The sequence below is a fragment of the Triticum urartu genome, chromosome 4 (assembly GCF_003073215.2).
Source record: "Triticum urartu cultivar G1812 chromosome 4, Tu2.1, whole genome shotgun sequence".
NCBI classification, from domain to species: Eukaryota; Viridiplantae; Streptophyta; class Magnoliopsida; order Poales; family Poaceae; genus Triticum; species Triticum urartu.
Genome location: NC_053025.1, coordinates 145,897,825 through 145,916,909, shown reverse-complemented (window position 1 = coordinate 145,916,909; position 19,085 = coordinate 145,897,825). Strand labels below are relative to the sequence as shown.

The 19,085-nt window shown below is 46.0% G+C and overlaps 1 protein-coding gene across 2 annotated transcripts; it reads right to left on the bottom strand.

Moving 5' to 3' along the window:
* Positions 1–11,090: 11,090 nt before the first annotated feature.
* LOC125551146 (protein DETOXIFICATION 44, chloroplastic-like) lies at positions 11,091–15,116 on the bottom strand. Of its 2 annotated transcripts, XM_048714303.1 has the most exons (12): positions 14,672–15,116; positions 14,301–14,447; positions 14,055–14,215; positions 13,294–13,429; positions 13,078–13,174; positions 12,881–12,981; positions 12,522–12,685; positions 12,368–12,439; positions 12,148–12,264; positions 11,967–12,062; positions 11,759–11,880; positions 11,091–11,595 (listed from the first exon to the last, which is right to left on the bottom strand). In XM_048714303.1, exons 1-12 carry the CDS (start codon positions 15,057–15,059, stop codon positions 11,544–11,546), a joined length of 1,653 nt encoding a protein of 550 aa, XP_048570260.1. In that variant the 5' UTR covers positions 15,060–15,116; the 3' UTR covers positions 11,091–11,543. The 2 variants fall into 2 exon arrangements, with proteins under 2 accessions (XP_048570260.1, XP_048570261.1); XM_048714304.1 differs by lacking the exon at positions 14,672–15,116 and having other exon boundaries at positions 14,055–14,226.
* Positions 15,117–19,085: the final 3,969 nt, after the last annotated feature.

Below are 19,085 nucleotides of genomic sequence, written 5' to 3'. Positions count from 1 at the left end.
ACTTTCATACACTAGTGGGAATTTTACATTATAGAACTTGGCTTGTATATTCCAATAATGGGCTTCCTCAAATTGCCCTAGGTCTTCGTGAGCAAGCAAGTTGGATGCACACCCACTAATTTCTTTTGTTGAGCTTTCATACATTTATAGCTCTAGTGCATCTGTTGCATGGCAATCCCTACTCACTCACATTGATATCTATTGATGGGCATCTCCATAGCCCGTTGATACGCCTAGTTGATGTGAGACTATCTTCCCCTCCTTTTTGTCTTCTCCACAACCACCATTCTATTCCACCTATAGTGCTATATCCATGGCTCACGCTCATGTATTGCGTGAAGATTGAAAAAGTTCTGAAAAAGTTAGAGTATGAAACAATTGCTTGGCTTGTCATCGGGGTTGTGCATGATTTGAATACTTTGTGTGGTGAAGATGGAGCATAGCCAGACTATATGATTTTGTAGGGATAACTTTCTTTGGCCATGTTATTTTGAGAAGACATAATTGCTTTATTAGTATGCTTGAAGTATTATTATTTTTATGTCAATATAAACTTTTGTCTTGAATCTTTCTAATCTGAATATTCATACCACAATTAAGAAGATTTGCATTGAAATTATGCCAAGTAGCACTCCGCATCAAAAATTCTCTTTTTATCATTTACCTACTCGAGGACGAGCAGGAATTAAGCTTGGGGGTGCCTGATACGTCTCCAACGTATCTATAATTTTTGATGGCTCCATGCTATATTATCTACTGTTTTGGACTATATTGGGATTTATTTTCCACTTCTATATTATTTTTGGGACTAACTTATTATCCGGAGGCCCAGCCCAGAATTATTGTTTTTTTTGCCTATTTCAGTGTTTCAGATAAACGGAATATCAAACGGAGTCCAAATGGAATAAAATCTTTGGGAACGTGATTTTCTCATCGAACGTGATCCAGGAGACTTGGACCCTGCTCCAAGGAACAAAAGAGGCGGTCACGAGGGTGGACCCCCCTAGGGCGCGTCCCCTGCCTCGTGGGCCCCTCGTTGCTCCTCCAACGTACTTCTTCCTCCTATATATACACATGTACCCCCAAACGATCAGAACAGGATCCAAAAACCTAATTCCACCGCCGCAACTTTCTGTATCCACGAGATCCCATCTTGGGGCCTGTTCTGGAGCTCCGCCGGAAGAGGGCCGTCATCATGGAGGGCTTCTACATCATCCTAGCCCCTCCGATGAAGTGTGAGTAGTTTACCTCAGACCTTCGGGTCCATAGTTAGTAGCTAGATGGCTTCTTCTCTCTCTTTGAATCTCAATACAAAGTTCTCCCCCTCTCTTGTGGAGATCTATTCAATGTAATCTTCTTTTTGCGGTGTGTTTGTTGAGACTGATGAATAGTGGGTTTATGATCAAGTCTATCTATGAATAATATTTGAATCTTCTCTGAATTCTTTTATGTATGATTGGTTATCTTTGCAAGTCTCTTCGAATTATCCATTTGGTTTGGCCAACTAGATTAGTAGTTCTTGCCATGGGAGAAGTGCTTAGTTTTGGGTTCGATCTTGCGGTGTCCTTACCTAGTGACAGAAGGGGCAGCAAGGCACGTATTGTATCGTTGCCATCGAGGATAACAAGATGGGGTTTATTTCATATTGCATGAATTTATCTCTCTACATCATGTCATCTTGCTTAAAGTGTTACTCTGTTTTTAACTTAATGCTCTAGATGCATGCTGGATAGCGGTCGATGAGTGGAGTAATAGTAGTAGATGCAAAATCGTTTCGATCTACTTGTCACGGACGTGATGCCTATATACATGATCATGCCTAGATATTCTCATAAATATGCTCAATTCTGTCAATTGCTCAACAGTAATTTGTTCACCCACCGTAGAATACTTATGCTCTTGAGAGAAGCCACTAGTGAAACCTATGGCCCCCGGGTCTATTCTCATCATATCAATCTCCATCACTTTAATCTTGCTTTGCTTTTACTTTTTACTTTGCATCTTTATACCAAAAATACCAAAAATATTATATCTATCAGATCTCACTCTCGTAAGTGACCGTGAAGGGATTGACAACCCTAATCGCGTTGGTTGCGAGTAGCTATCGCTTTGTGCAGGTACGAGGGACTTGAGCGTGGGCTCCTACTGGATTGATACCTTGGTTCTCAAAAACTGAGGGAAATACTTACGCTACTCTGCTGCATCATCCCTTCCTCTTCGGGGAAAACCAACGCAAGCTCAAGACGTAGCAACGGCAGCCTCACACCGCAGCGAACCAGTGAACCCTCGTACTCCTCTACGCGTGGGCATCCACTGCCGTGTCTTCCGCGGGTCCGCGTCGTCCCCTTCCTAGGCCTCACCGTCGTCCACCGCCCTGGTGCTCTCGGTGCGGCGTGGTCTACGCGGTCAAGGAACGGCTTCCATCATACGTGGACTGTACGTAGAGAGGCTGACAGCTAGGTCCACGGCCGCAACAAGGAAGTGCCTCCTTGTTACGTGCAAAATAATTATTACTCCACCTAACAGCGGGGACCCACCGGACGGGCCACCAGTATTTTGCGAAAAAATCGTTTCCCCGTGACTGTTGGGACCCACCGGACGGGCCACCGTATTTTGTGAAAAAAACGTCCCCCCCTGCTGTCAGCTCGGACCCACCGGAAGTGCCTCCTTATTACGCACAAAAAAATGAATACTCCCCCGGCTAGCTGGGACCCACCTTGCTGGGAGGCTGACTTGTGGGCCTACTAAGTTGACAGGGACGAAGGGCTTTGTCAACTTAGTCAATATGAACGATTCTAGCTCCAGTGACCGTACGATGTCCATCCAACGGCCGTAGTGCTTCTTCAACCTCTGGTCTTCTTGCTCCAGCCGCCCAAAGCAGCGCCGGTCGTGCCGCATGCTCCTGCCTCCCGTGGCCGGTTGTGCTGTCGCAGAGGCCTCACCGCCCCCTACTATTCCCACCGCTGGCCAGGCCCTGCGGCGACGGCAGCCTCACACCGCAGCCGAACCAGTGAACCCTCGTAGTCCTCTCCGCGCGGGCTTCCACTGCCGCGTTGTCCCCTTCCTAGGCCTCGCCGTCGTCCACCGCCATGGTGCTCTCCGCGCCGTGTGGTCAACGTGGTCAAGGAATGACTTCCATCGGAAGAGTACTGTACGTGGAGAGGCTGACAGCTGGGTCCACGGCCACAGCCCAGTTTTTTTGTGATTTGCCAAGTAAGTCGCTTTGTCAGGCCTGTTGGGCTGCAAATCTTTCAAGACAAGGAGAGCTTTCATTCGGCTGGCCGAGAAAATGGCCCATCAGTAATGAGAAATGGGTTGTACATTTTTAAAACACATCAAACCGGCAATTAGTTTCAAATATCTTTTTTTCATTTCAAGATTTTAAATTACATTAATTTTGATGCGTGGAGAATTTGTTGGATTTTATATTGATATACATTTATTTTTAAAATCAGTTTGAATGTGAGTCGAAATTTCGGGATTAAAAACAGTTCGGATCGCATCGAAATATGCAAAATTTCGTATAGTTTTTTAACCGTTGCCACAATATGGGCTGTAATGCTAACAAAAAGAATATGGGCTCCAAGAAAACCTTAAGAATTAGCAAATGGGCTGTAAATTATTAGAAATAATGGCAGATGGGATGTATGCTGTTTTTCACAGATTTGAGGTTTTCCTAAAAAAAAGGTTGACGCACAAGCACTGACTGTTGGATGTCCATCCAATGGCCGTCGTGCTTCTTCAATCTCTGCTCTTCCTGCTCCAGCCGCTCAAACAAGCGCTGGCGGGACTGCCTGCTCCTTCCTCCTCGCGGCCGGCTGTGCTGCCGCGCAGGCCTCACCGCCCGACCGTACTCCCATCGCTGGCCTAGCCATCCCTCTACTCACCCACACCTGCTATTATTCTCCGGCGACGGCAGACGAACCAGTAAACCCTCGTACTGCCGAGTCTTCCCTGCCTCCGTGTCATCCCCTTTCTAGGCCTCGCCGTCGTCCACCGCCCTGGTGCTCTCGGCGCGACATGGTCAACATGGTCAAGGAACAACTTCCATCGGACGTGGACTGTACGTGGAGAGGCTGACAGCTGGGTCCACGGCCGCAGCAAGGAAGTGCCTCCTTATTACGCGGAAAATAATGATTCCTCCACCTGACAGCTAGGACCCACCGTACGGGCCACTGTATTTCGCGAAAAAAACGTTTCCCCCTGACTGCTAGGACCCACCAGCTACATCTTCGCACGCAAGGAAGTGCGTCCGGACAAAAAAATGATTCGCCCCCTGACTACTGGGACCCACCAGCTACATCTTTGCAGGCAAGGAAGTGCCTGAAAGTCGGGACCCACCTGGTCGAAGCGTACGTAGCATTGTCATTCTGATCGCGAACGTGTACATACATACTGGTCGATGTAGAGGCGCACACGTGTCGTAGTAGAGGCGCACACGTGTCATAGTAGAGGCGCGCACGTAACATGTACACGTACGTACAGCGGCCAGGGTGCAAAAAAGAAAATACGGCCACGTATGTGTACATACGGGCGGGGTCTCGAACGCCTACTCACGCATACGTACGGCCAGGGCTCGTGTACATGGCTGGGTCGGAACGGAGAAACAGCGTCGTCGTCGTGTTCATGGGGAGACAACGGAATGCGTCGTGTTCATGGGGAGGCAACGGAATGCGTCATGTTCATCGGGAGGGCTTGGACGGAACAGGCGATGGAAACGAGGCCTGGCGTACCGCAGAACGGAGGAAACGGCCTTGTGTTCGACCGGCCACGTTAAAAACGGGATCCTGTTCATCGGGAGGGGTGTGGCTTACCGCAAAACGGAGGAAACGGACCTCCTACGGTCGAAACGGGGTTCCTGTTGATCGGGAGGGGTGTGGCGTACCGCAAAACGGAGGAAACGGACCTCCTACAGTCGAAACGGGGGTCATGTTAATCGGGAGGGGTGTGGCGTACCGTAAAACGGAGGAAACAGACTTGTGTTGGAGCGCTACGGTCGAAACGGGGGTCCTGTTCATCGGGAGGGGTGTGGCTTACCGCAAAACGGGACTCCACGGGATACTGTTCATCTCCACCGTCGACCTCCTCCAGCCTCCACGGGCTCCTGTTCATCCAGCCTCCACCGCGCGCTACTCTACCGGCTACTGTTCAACCACCCCTCCACCGTCTACTGTTCATCCAGCCCTCCACACCACGGGGTCATGTTCAACCACCCCTCCACGGGCACCCCCTCCACCGTCTATTGTTCATCCAGCCCTCCACACCATGGGGTCCTGTTCAACCACCCCTCCACCGTCTACTGTTCATCCAGCCCTCCACACCACGGGGTCCTGTTCATCTACCCCTCCACGGGCACCCCTCCATCGTCTACTGTTCATCCAACCCTTCACCACACCACGGGGTCCTGTTCATCCAGAGGCAACGCCACCGCTCACTGTTCATCCAAACCCCCCAGCAACGCTCACTGTTCATCCCATCGATCGGCTTTAGTTAGCAGCAGTAGCGAAGGAATCGCTCGATCGGGTTCAGTTAGCAGCCATCGATCGAATGCTCGGGTTCAGTAACGCGTAGCCTGCAGTGCAATCGCTCGGGTTCAGTTAGAGTCCAACGCCTCGCTCGGGTTCAGTTAGAGCCAACGCCTCGCACACGCGCGCGTACGTGTACGAGAGAAACGCGCATCGCTCGGCCCCCGACCTCCCACCGTAACCGGGAACTCCCAAAAAATTTCCTCCGCCTCGCTTCTACCACGGTTTTTCCGTCATGGACGGCCCAAAGAATGTCATGCAGCTGCGTCTCCGGCCCGCCCAGGACGAAAAGCCCATTTTCTGTCATGATTTTTTGTCATAGAAGTAGGAGCCCACCACATCTATGATGATACCGGGTTTTGTCACAATTATCGTCATAGAAGTGTCATATGTATGACAGAAAAAAATTTCGTTCGGCCCAAAATGTCATGGATGTGTCTTTTTTTTGTAGTGAAGTTAGACGCCCTCTAATTGTTGTTGCAAGTTTTACATGGCTGCTATAGGTGTCTAGCAAGAATGTTTCTTACCTACGCCAAAACCACAACGTGATATACCAATTTCTATTTACCCTTCATAAGGACCATTTTCATCAAATCCGATCCGACTAAAGTGGGAGAGACAGACACCCGCTAGCCACCTTATGCAACTAGTGCATGTCAGTCGGTGGAACCAGTCTCACATAAGCGTACGTGTAAGGTCGGTCCGAGCCGCTTCATCCCACGATGCCGCTGAATCAAGATAAGACTAGTAACGGCAAGTAAATTGACAAAATCGACGCCCACAACAACTTGTGTTCTACTCGTGCATAGAAACTACGCATAGACCTAGCTCATGATGCCACTGTTGGGGATCGAAGCAGAAATTTAAAATTTTCTACGCATCATCAAGATCAATCTATGGATTCATCTAGCAACCAGAGGGAGAGGTGTGCATCTACATACCCTTGTAGATCGCGAGCGGAAGCGTTCAAGAGAACAGGGTTGATGGAGCCGTACTCGTCGTGATCCAAATCACCGATGATCCTAGCGCCGAACGGATGGCACCTCCGTGTTCAACACACGTACGGAGCAGAGACGTCTCCCGCACCTTGATCCAGCAAGGAGGAGGGAGAGGTTGAGGAAGAGAGCTCCAACAGCAGCACGACGGCGTGGTGGTGGTGGAGCGGCAGTACTCCGGCAGGGCTTCGCCAAGCTCTTAACGGAGGAGGAGAGGTGTTGGGGAGGGGAGGGGCTGCGCCTTTGATGTGTTATGCAGCCCTCCCCTTGCCCCTCTATTTATAGGGGAAGGAGGAAGGGGGCCGGCCCCCTCTAGATGAGATCTAGAGGGGGGGCGGCGGCCAAGGGGGTGGCTTGCCCCCCAAGCAAGGGGGACGCCCCCTCTAGGGTTTCCCCCCAACCCTAGACGCATGGGCCCAAGGGGGGATGCGCCCAGCCCACTTGGGGCTGGTTCCCTTTCCTCTACAGCCCATGAGGCCCTCCGAGAGAGGTGGCCCCTCCCGGTGGACCCCCGGAACCCCTTCGGTGGCCCCGGTACAATACCAATATGCCCCCGAACCTTTCTGGTGACCGTATGACAACTTCCTATATATAAATCTTCACCTCCGGACCATTCCGGAACTCCTCGTGACGTCCGGGATCTCATCCGTAACTCCGAACAACATTCGGTAATCACATACAAGTCTTCCTAATAACCCTAGCGTCATCGAACCTTAAGTGTGTAGACCCTACGGGTTTGGGAACCATGCAGACATGACCGAGACAACTCTCCGGCCAATAACCAACAGCGGGATCAGGATACCCATGTTGGCTCCCACATGTTCCATGATGATCTCATCAGATGAACCACGATGTCGAGGATTCAAGCAATCCCGTATACAATTCCCTTTGTCAATCGGTACGTTACTTTCCCGAGATTCGATCGTCGGTATCCCAATACCTCGTTCAATCTCGTTACCGGCAAGTCACTTTACTCGTTCCGCAACACATCATCCCGTGACCAGCCCTTAGTCACATTGAGCTCATTACGATGATGTCTTACCGAGTGGGCCCAGAGATACCTCTCCGTCATACGGAGTGACAAATCCCAGTCTCGATTCGTGCCAACCCAACAGACACTTTTGGAGATACTCGTAGTGCACCTTTATAGTCACCCAGTTATGTTGTGACGTTTGGCACACCCAAAGTATTCCTACAGTATCCGGGAGTTGCACAATCTCATGGTCTAAGGAAAAGATACTTGACATTAGAAAAGCTTCAGCAGACGAACTACACGATCTTGTGCTATGCTTAGGATTGGGTCTTGTCCATCACATCATTCTCCTAATGATGTGATCCCATTATCAATGACATCCAATATCCATGGTCAGGAAATCGTAATCATCTATTGATCAACGAGCTAGTCAACTAGAGGCTCACTAGGGACATGTTGTGGTCTCTGTATTCCACACATGTATTATGATTTCCGGATAACACAATTATAGCATGAACAATAGACAATTATCATGAACAAGGAAATATAATAATAACTATTTTATTATTGCCTCTAGGGCATATTTCCAGAGAAGAGAAGGTTAAAGTCTTTCAGGAAAATGAGAAACTCCGGAGTTATTGCATTGGATTATATTCAAACGTCTAAAAATCTGGCAGATCTTTTCACTAAGGGTCTATCACGTAATGTGATAGATAATGCATCGAGGGAGGTGGGTATGAGACCCACAATATGAGTTGTTCATAGTGGTAACCTAGTCTATGTGATCGGAGATCCCGTGAATTAGATGTGGAAGACAAGTTGTTGGTCAACTGAGAGGAGAGTATCCTTACTATTAATAATACCACTCCATGAAGATGCAATACTCTCCTAATCTGCATGGCAGGTTGATGTATATCTTAAAGTGTTCTAAGTGGCTCATTTAAGCAGAGATGTAGAATATCTTTTGAAGAACACACCTATATGAGTCTGATTGTAAAACGTTGCAATCTATGAGAGTAGTGTTCTCTCTAGTAAACTCATGAAAGGTCTCGAAGTATGACGCATAAGCTCCATCCGCGGGGAAGACCCACGGTAGCCTAGTATCTTTCAAGGCTTTGTGTGAAGCTAGATTCACAGAAAACTTGCAGTTCAAGGCCTAGTCCACTGTTCAAGTTGCTTACTAGTGTAGCATAGAGTTCTAGGTGGAAGTTCAACTTAACAGTCTCCACTGCAGTATCGATATATAAAACAGTGTTTTGGAATTAAAGGCAAATTATGTGTGCCTCTAGGATCTGGTGGGGGATTGATGGAATTTTATCTATTTATGGGCCAGCCCAATAACAATTTCAGAAATTCCTAATAAATCCTAGAGGCCCACTTAGCCCATTCATGCAAGACAACGGGCAAAGAGTTGGAACAAAAGTTTAGTCCCACATTGCTAGTTTAGAGGGAGTTGGACCTCTTTATAAGGGAGGTTCTTTTCCCACATGTATGAGCATGAGAACAAGAGGGACATCCACGCGCGCTCCTCCTCCGTCGCCCGCCTCGCCACGACGCGCCGCGCCACGCCGCGGGCTGCGGGAATGAACCGAGCCGATGTCTAAATTTTTGCCACGCACGACAGGTAAACGAAAGGTCCTGAATCCGAACTCGTCTCCCTCGTTCCCTTCAGCTCCCGGCGCAGCCTCTCGCCTCCTTCAGTTGCGCCTATAAAAGGGAGGTCGCTCTGCACCACAGGTCGGGACAGTAGGCCTCCGAAACTGCACCTCTTTGAGTCCTGTACGGGAGAAGGGTGATAAGATTTTTGGGGAGCGCTCCATGCGACTACTGACTTCTTCATCACGGACTCCGATGACTTCTTCCCCAACGTCGACAACCTCATCGACGACATGACTGGAGAGGATGTTGACCCAGAGTCCAGTGTTTCTGCTGCTGCTGTCCCGTACGTGTTCTTACTCTTTCTGTTAGAAGTCCTGCCATAGTTCTTTGCTCTAGTTTCTGCCCTACATATGTTAGGTTCTACTTCGTATATGCAACTTCATCTAGTGTCTGTTCTAGACGTGTTTAGTTCAAATTCATATATGCAGATATTATCTACCTTTTCTCTGTCTGATTGTATGACTTGCTTTATCTCTGATATATTAGTCATGCTTTATCTGTATTTCCGTTAGCAAAATTATTTGATAAATTGCTCATATTTCCAACATTATATATGTTAATATTTTTGTTTATAATTTTTTTTACAAAGCTTGGCTTTGACTAAAGCTAATGCACAGGCTAAAAAACGCAGATAGTACTCAAAAAGCTACTCCCTCCGTTCCGAATTACTTGTCTTGGATTTGTCTAGATACGGATGTATCTAGACTCATTTTAATGCTAGATACCTCCGTATCTAGAAAAATCTAAGACAAGTAATTCGGAACGGAGGGAGTACATGTGAATAGCTGAAGACGCAAGCAAGCCAAATTACCTCGGAGCATCGCTTCAACAAGCAAGGTATCAGCTCAGAGAAAATGGTGTGCCCCCTACTACTACTACTACTACTACAGCAAAGGACCGGAAGAAACCAATTACTCCCTCTGTCATTATGAGACAGAGGGAGTATGGCTCCAACACCTCTTCCATCACTGAGCTCTTGCAAACAAATTGCCCATTTGGTTGGAGTAGGGCATTTTGAAGACCGAGCTCCATGAAGCCCTTTATTTGGAAAAATTCAAAAAAAAGTACACATGTATGCAAGGAGGTAAAGTGTATGTGTGAAAATTTCCAGGATGAAATCCCTTGAATTGCGAGCTGCACAAAAAAAAACAAAACCATAAACTTTAAAGATGAACAGTACATATGCTAAAAAGCCCCAAATTTGTCTTTTTATGTAGCTCACAATTTAATGTATTTCGACCTGAAAATTTGCACACATGTACATTATGTATCTAGGTACATTTGTATTTATTTTCAGAAGTTTTTGAAACTGAAAAGTTTAAATTTTGAAGTTTTTAAATAAAAGCCTTCGTGGAGCTCGGTCTGGCATTTCTGATTTGGTTGAGCTATTTATTTGTCTCGTGACACTCTTTTTTGCAGTATGCTAATGAAGTGAGTACAAGGTTGACCAGCCATTGTTGTAGCAACGCACCGCACTCTGCTAGTTATGATGGGGGGGGTGTTCTAAACGAAAGCAAAGCAATCGAGTGCAGACCTTGCTCAGTTATCTTCTTTGTAATGTTATTAGAGTACCCCTTCTATCTAAATACAAACCACATTCATCCTACATATTTTTAACATATTCCTGTGTCAGGGTAGTGAGGTTTGCTGGTACCAACCAGCACCTAGGCAATTGCAATAGGGATTTCAGTAGTAAAAGAAAACTGGGAAAATGATAGGTAACACAGAGAAAATATCATCTTCCTAAAAAGAAAACCTAGGAAAAGATGTGGCTGTCCACTCTAAATAATAAGTGATTCTCTTGGAAGCCCCAAACGAAATCATATTACTCGAAATAGTACATACTCCCTCTGTAAAGAAATATAAGAGCGTTTAGATCACTACTTTAGTGATCTAAACGCTCTTATATTTGTTAACGGAGGGAGTACTCAAGAGTAATGACTGAGAATGGCCACTACTCCATCATCTGTTCACTTGCATATCTGAAGAAAATATGGCAAGTTCACTCCTACATGGCACAAAGGAAGAAAAATATATGGGAGGCCTTTGTGTATCTAGTACTTCTGTACACAGCTTCCTTGTACAGTGGAAGGGAGAAACAACCTCCTGCAGCAGACACAGCAAGAGGGAACACCTACCCACCTTCTGCAGCCTCTCGTCTGTCCTACTGCAGAAGCAGTCCCTCTTCGTCTCTTTTCCTTTTGAGATAAAACAGTGCCTCTTCTTGTGTTACAAATGACTGACACTATCCGCCTAGGTTTTCTTCCTTCTGCTGATCCTTGCTCTGTTTGAGATCGAACCATTCAACATCCACGGTCATGCACTATGACTATGACCTTAAAATGTAGCGCTGTGATTGCCTCAAAATGCTTCCTACGTATTCTTGGTATATTAATCAGTCTTTGACCAGACTATTTCCCATGGTCCACCTTTGCTCCCTAACCTGAAAAGTCAGAAGGATTCGCTCAAGCCACTGACAGATTTTCTTTTCCAGAATAAGGATCATTCTTTTCATTCTAATCCAAGTCTGGACTTAATTTCTAACAAAGCCATGCAAGTGCCATGATCTTAAAACAATTCCTACCAAAACAAGAGCAGGGAATTACCTCCAGAACCCGGCAACTGCTCGCAGACCCATAAAGAGAGTAAGACCAGCCCATACACCACCAAGACCAAAGTTGGGACCAACGACAAGGAGGAAGGCTGAAGCGACGACCCCCGCGAAAAGCTAAAATGGGCAATATATCGACATCGTTAGGATGAAAACGTTGGAGTTATAACTAGTAACACCAGTAGTGGGGATAGAAACAGCACTGTGGAGTATGCGGCATAGCCGAAGTCAGAAACACCGTAGTAGAGCCCATCAAACACAAAAGCAATAGCATTTATCGGCTGAGTAATAGTGACAAACTGCAATAATTCCACATTCATTCAGTGAATATAAGATCATTGTGACTTGAGAAACAAAGTATTGACTTCTTATAATTCTCCTTACCCAGACTCCAGACTGCGCAACATCTAGAACTGCTGGATCATCTGTAAACAGCAAGGTCAAATATCCAAACCCAAGGAACAAGGTTGCAGCAAGTGCAAGACCAGTGACACCTCCAATCTGCAGGAAAATAGATGCATCATCAGCATATGACTGTTGATTAACGCCAAGGAAGAGGAGAAACTTAACAAGGAATTGTGAGTGAATATAATATCTTCTTAACCTGCAGAACCCTGTACAAAACCAAGCGGGCCTGCTTGTAGTTCCCTTTCGCATATTCACTTGCAAGCAGAGCCTGCATTAAGTTATAGATACTTCAGATACATAGGAAGACATCGACTTAGAGATTAAATGCATGTCCCTGTAAATGTACATACCTGACCAGCAAGAGCCAGTGCATCATTAAGTAGAGAAATTGTTAGCCAGACTTGCAAGCTTATCTCATAGCCAGCCATTGGAACAGGCCCTTGTCTTGCGGCCAGGGATGTCGACAGCCATAATGGAAGGATTACTGCGATGGTCCTGGCAATTAGCAAGGCACCTACAAAAACACTAAAGTTAGAGTGGCTATCATATAGGTATGTTGCAGCAACATTAAGGGATGCTTAATTGAGTGATTACTAAGCGGAATTGATTCATGAATCCTTTTGTTCTTTCTGTATAGACCAAAAAAATCTCACAAGAAAACACTATTTTGTTAAGTCTTAGGAAATGAACATGAGGGATATTGGCTAACCAGATTTCAGGTAGCGGATGATGTCACTGCCAATGACATTCCATGAGAACAGGATTAGTTCGTTATTCAGCTTCCATAGGAGGATGAATGCCGCCAAGTACCTGAACAAATGCAGATAGTTTACGCAGTCTATAAATATTGATAATAACAGGACGAAGCAAAAAAAAGTAAAAGATCTCATAATGGCTTCAACATACTCAGAAGTTACAGTTGCCAATGCAGCGCCACTTACACCTAGACCAAGTGGGAAGATAAATATGGCATCCAGTATTGCATTTACTAGGTTGCCAGCAACTGCATGCATCATAGATCCACACAATTAGTTTCTTACTGCAATATTTCAAATCAATAACGTATGGCATCTTAACCAGGAAGCCAGATGTAACAACAAAAATCTGTTTGCATAATCTTACCCACAGCATACAAAGGTGTCTTTGTATCCATGAAACCACGAAATGCACCTTGTGCTGCAAGTGCTACTACGACTGGTGGAGCACCATATGCCCTTAAAGTAAGAAACTGTTCTGCCGGTGCTCGCATCGGTGAATCCTGTGTTGATTTTTTAATAGCAGAAGTTTTTTGAGCCGGAATCACTAAGAACTAGTTACAGATGTTGTACAATAATTCCATGCTTACATAACCTTAATTCAACAAATAAAATGAATAGACAAATAAAGCTGGTGTCGCAGGCAAAATCAAGCCGGTGAATTTTGCTATTGGGCTAACTAACAGACTAACGCCTACTGGGCTATCAACTTGGTAAGTTTCGGTGATAATGCTAGGAAAATGGTTTCCGCTCAATTATACTTGGCACCTGGCAGTCAAGTTTAAGATAAGACAATATCCAAATATTTATTTATTATAGCAAGTAGACACCCATATTTTGGTAGTACCATAAAATCATCTGTCCAAATGGCATAATATCATTCTTATCCAGTCTCATCTTTCCAGGATGAGTAAAGGCTACTTTATCTTGCTCCAAATTTAGCAGTCAAACATGTGACTTAGAAAACAAGAAACAGAGGTTCAAGAAATAATTTTCACATTTTAGGTATGCATTAGGAATCACAAACACAAGATAATACTCAATTCACAATTGATACATCCAGGTACCACACCTTAACAACTCTAGATTCAAGAAATCTATGTACAACAATAAATTAGTCTTACGTACGACAGGTATACCAACGATGTCCATTAGTGTGCCAGATCCAACAATAAGTGCCACCATTTCCATCAACCCGATTCCAGCAGCTAAAGCCAAGGATGTTGACACCGCTGGGAGAAACTTCCTTTTTTCACTAGCCTGCTCTCGGGTACTCGACACTCCATCTCCTATGTGAGAACTAAACAGTAATCAGTGTAACGCAAACCAAATTGCTGATTCTAGCTAGATGAATAAAACTTCAAACTTGCTTACTTTCTCCTACGCCACTATACTTGGCATCCACTGCTTGCTGCTCAGCAACAAAGGATGTGGTGACATTAAGCAGTGGCACATTAAACAGCTTGGACACCAGGTTGAAAACAGATATGGATACACCAACGGCAGCAAGTTCAACCGAGCCTGGCGACAGGAATTAAAGATCATGAAATTGATGTAATAAATCTCATCAACAAAACATGAAAAGCAAGTATACACATCTGAGCTTCTCTACTGAATTCTGCACTGAATCTTATCATATGAAGTGTTTGCCATTTTCGATATACATGAAAGTACTCAATCATTTGAGCTCACAGCTGAAGGCAGGCTTGTGAAAAAGATATGAGGAATCCAGGTGATTTAGTTACCGATATGTCCGACGAAGGCGGTGTCAACGAGCGCCGTGACGGGGTCGGCGGCGAGTGCAAGCACGGCGGGCACGGCGATGCCCAGGATGTCCATCCCAACCTCATCAAGCCTGAACCACCCCAGCCCCCAGCTCCCCGCGCCCGCGGACTCCTCCTCTTTTTCCTCAAGATTTAAAGCCTCCCGCGAAGTGTCCTCCTCGTCGTCCTCGGCCACGCCACTGACGGCCGGCTTCCCGCGGCACTGTGCAGGGCGCCACCGGTGAGCTGCGCGGCATTGGTGAAGGTGGACGGCAGACACGGTAGAGATACGGGTGATCCTCTGAGATAACGGAGGCGGGGTAAACGCGGTGGCGACGGCCCTCATCGGCGCTGGCGAGGTCGCCGCCATGTGTGGATAAAAGCAGTGGCACGTGCGGGGCGTTCAGTGGGAAAGAGGAGATGCCGTGTTTGTTGGACCGTAATATCTCGCTCTTGGGGGCCGTGACATGCCACCAAATCTGGCCATATGGGCCAGCCCGGCCCGTCCAGCCCGTTCTAGCCCCAAGGCCTGGCTTTGAGGATCGGCCTGACACGTGAGTTAATAGCACTGGCCCGACACGACACCGCTACGGGCAGCCCGCGTTAAAAAGGCCGAAAATAGCTAGGCCTAAACAGCCTTAAAAAATTAAAAGACCAAAACAGCCCTAAAAGGGCCCCACATTTGAAAGGGTCGTGTCGTGACCGGCATTAAGCCCTGACCTCGAGGATTGGCCTTGTTCCATGGCGAGCTGAAGGCCGACCCAACCCTTTTATTCATGTGACATGTCCCGTGTCTGGCCCAGAATCCATGTCCATGGCCGGTCTGCGAGACACGACCCATATGGACAATTTTACATGCCACCCCCAATTTTCTAATTGGTTCTGCTTGTGCTATGATCTCCCGCCGCTACTTCGGTTGGTACCTGAATATTGCCCTCGGTGGCACCGCCATGGAGCTCTTAAATAACTCATACCGGCTTCTGTGTGTGCCTCCATTAATCATCAATCTCTTATGCAAATTTTGGTTGTTTTGTGCAATTTATCTCGTCAAACTCCTTAGATTGTTTGGTGTATAAAAAGTTACAGTGCCAGTCCCGCTATCTATTTTGTTGTATGCTATTTTATTTTTCTTAATTTCTTCGACAAAGCATTCCCCTCTTCTATTGAAATCGAATAAGGGGAATAATTCTGATACACTTTTAATTGAAAGAGTTTTCTTTGTCCTCCAAAATTAGATCATCTTTTCATTTTAATCTTTCAAATTCTATACTAAAGATAGACCGGCAAAGTTGGCCTAATCTATTAGTACTAGATAACACCCTCACGGTCGTTGCCTGAATGTTTTGTAATGTAGTTTAATGAGATTTTGTTGTATGGAACATGCATATTTGGAGTAATAATATGATAATTAAAACTAAAAATACATATATTTTTGTGTTTGACTATTCTATAATTTTAAAATATTTATTAAATATAAATAGCGTATTAGGATGAAATTACTCATGCATGTTTGAATGTCGAGGTGGATTTTTTATGCATGGTAGTCTTTTTCCATGATTCATCATGAAGTGACATATGATGGGTGGATTTCGTGTCATGTTTTAGAGCTCATTAGTCGCACATTTTCACATCAAAATCCCTCGTATCATATCCATCTAGCCATTTTCATGTCCATTTTGCATACATTCTATTTTCCATGCATTTTTATTGAGGTCACTGAATAATATTTAGTTTTTAGTAGTTTTTACTTGGGTTTGTTGTCTTTGTAGGTATATTGGAGCTCCCATGGACTTAGCACGATAAAAAGGGACAAAGTTGAGGTAAAACTGTAGAAGTTGCAAGCATCAAATACAAGCCTTTCATATAAGTTGACAAAATTATGTTTCACAGGAGGCTCAAACTAAAGATCTAACATGAGGGGGTTGGGCTCGTTCATACGAACCTAACGAGTAAACATCTAAATTGAGGTGAGGCTCGATGTCAGCAAGATGAAGCAAGTGTCCAGTCAATTGATGGAGATGAGTTCCACAGAGTACCTCCCGATTTCTAGCTGTCTTAGGCTTGGAGGCTGAGCACCGTGAAGGTCATCGCCTCGGTTGACTTGCTGAGAAAGATCCCACAAAAAGTTTCTGTGCGTACAAGTTTGACCTATCCAAGGCCTATGACAGGGTTGACTGGGGATTCCTTGAGCAGGTGATGCAAAATTTGGATTTCTCTCGCCGTTGGGCGGACTGGATAATGTCTTGTATCATATCGGTGAAGTATTTTGTCAAATTAAATGAAATCCTCTTGGATTAATTTGCACTGTGGCTTGGGCTATGTCAAGGAGACCCTCTCTCTCTGTTCTTGTTTCTTTTTGTAGTTGATGGTCTATCTGGAATCCTAAAAAACAATGTCTCTGAATGTGATATTACTCCTATTAAGGTATGCAGAAGAGCTTTGGGTACTTTGCATCTTTTGTTTGCTGATGATACTTTGCTATTCTTTGAGGCATCACAAGCTCAAGCATTAAGGATCAAACTGGCTTTGGATCTCTATAGTAATGCCACGGGACAGAGTTTGAATTTCAATAAATGTTATATTCTTTTTGGGCATGCATGTCCAGATGGTGTTCAGCAGGAAGTAAGAGAAGTTCTTAGTGTCACTAGTATGGTCTTCGAGGAAAAATATTTGGGGCTTCCTAGTCCTGATGGTTGGATGTCAAAAGGAAGATTCCAAAATATTCAGTGGGGAGATGGCCATCTCACTCAACCTGGTAGAGAGGCACTTATTAAGTTTGTAGCTCAAGCACTACCCACATATATTATGGGTTTTTTTGAGTTGCTCTTCTCAATTTTTGACGAACTCACTAGGATGGTGTAAGGTCATTTCCCTACTTTGTGTTTTGGATGATGATGACAACCCTTTGTTGGTCTAATCTTGTGCTAAGTGCTTCAGGTTCTCGGTGATTAGGCTTGCATCAATTAGTTATTCTCTCTGGAAGGAAAAGATCGAAGACGGTGTTTGTCTACATGTTTATCTCTTTGGTGGTAGGAAACCCGTACTATTAAGAGGGAATCCACATCGGAAGGAGTTGGGTGAATCATTGCACGTACACTTTTTCCTTACCCACCTTTGCCTTCCGTTTCTTGTTAGAGAGAGAGCTCCCCTTCTTTTTCAACTGTTGTTGTGTACTCTCAGCAGTTGTACCGCTCGCCCGAGCGGTTGTACCGCTGGCCCTTGGCACTGACCCAACCACCACCCCAAGGGTGATACCATGGGGTCCCCCAGTTCATGACCAAGCGGTTGTACTACTGCCCCCGGGCGGTAGTACCGCCACCTTGCTTAAAAATGTCTGGGGTGTGTCGCTGGCGGTTATACCGGCCAGGTACCGCTCAACAACCGGTATGGTTTCTGTTTTGATGCGGTACTTGGGCGGTGGTGGCCCGGTTGTTCCGGTTGTGCTCCGCACATCGGTACCACCGGTGCCCTAAGCGGTTCTACCGCTTGGGACTTATCCACCCAGGGTACTAGGGCCAGGCGGTTGCACCGGCGCAGTACCGCTCGATCACCGCTCACATGGTGACTCCCTTCTGTTTCAAAGCGGTGGTTGAGCAGTGGCTATGAGCGGTTGTTCCGGTTGTTCTTCACAACCGGTACTACCGCTTGTCTGTCCGGTTGTACCGCTTGATAGGGTTTCTGCCGTATACCCGTGAGTCCCGGTTGTACCGGGACAAGGAGCGGTTGTACCGCTGCAGTGTTGTTTTCGCAGTAACAGTTGGATTTTAGGGTTTGCTATATAAGGGAGGTTCTTCCACCTACCGCATTTACCTCTTGCCTCTCTCTCTCCACCATTAATGCCCTTCAAGCTTTCTTGCCCGATCTCTCTCTCTAGCCACTCAAACTTGTTTATTTGCTAGTGATTGAAGGAGGAGACCTAGATCTACGCTTCCACCAAAGGATATTTGATTCCCCCATACTTTCTTGTGTGGATTTTGTTACTCTTGGGTGTTTGAGCACCCTAGACGGTTGAGGTCACCTTGGAGCCATATTCCATTGTGGTGAAGCTCCGTGATTTCGTTGGGAGCCTCCAATTCGGTTGTGGAGAGAGCGCCAACCTTGTTTGTAATGGTTCGGTTGCCGCCTTCAAGGGCACCAATAGTCGAATCATGGCATCTCGCATTGTGTGAGGGTGTGAGGAGAATACGGTGGCCCTAGTGGCTTCTTGGGGGGTATTGTGCCTCCACACCGCTCCAACGAAGACGTACTTCCTCTCAAAGGGAAGGAACTTCGGTAACACATCCTTATCTCTACCGGCTGCACTATTGGTTATCTCTCACCTTTACTTGTGCAAGCTTATATTTGTGTTGTATCCCTTGCTTGCTTGTGTGCTTGTTGTTATTGTTGCATCATATAG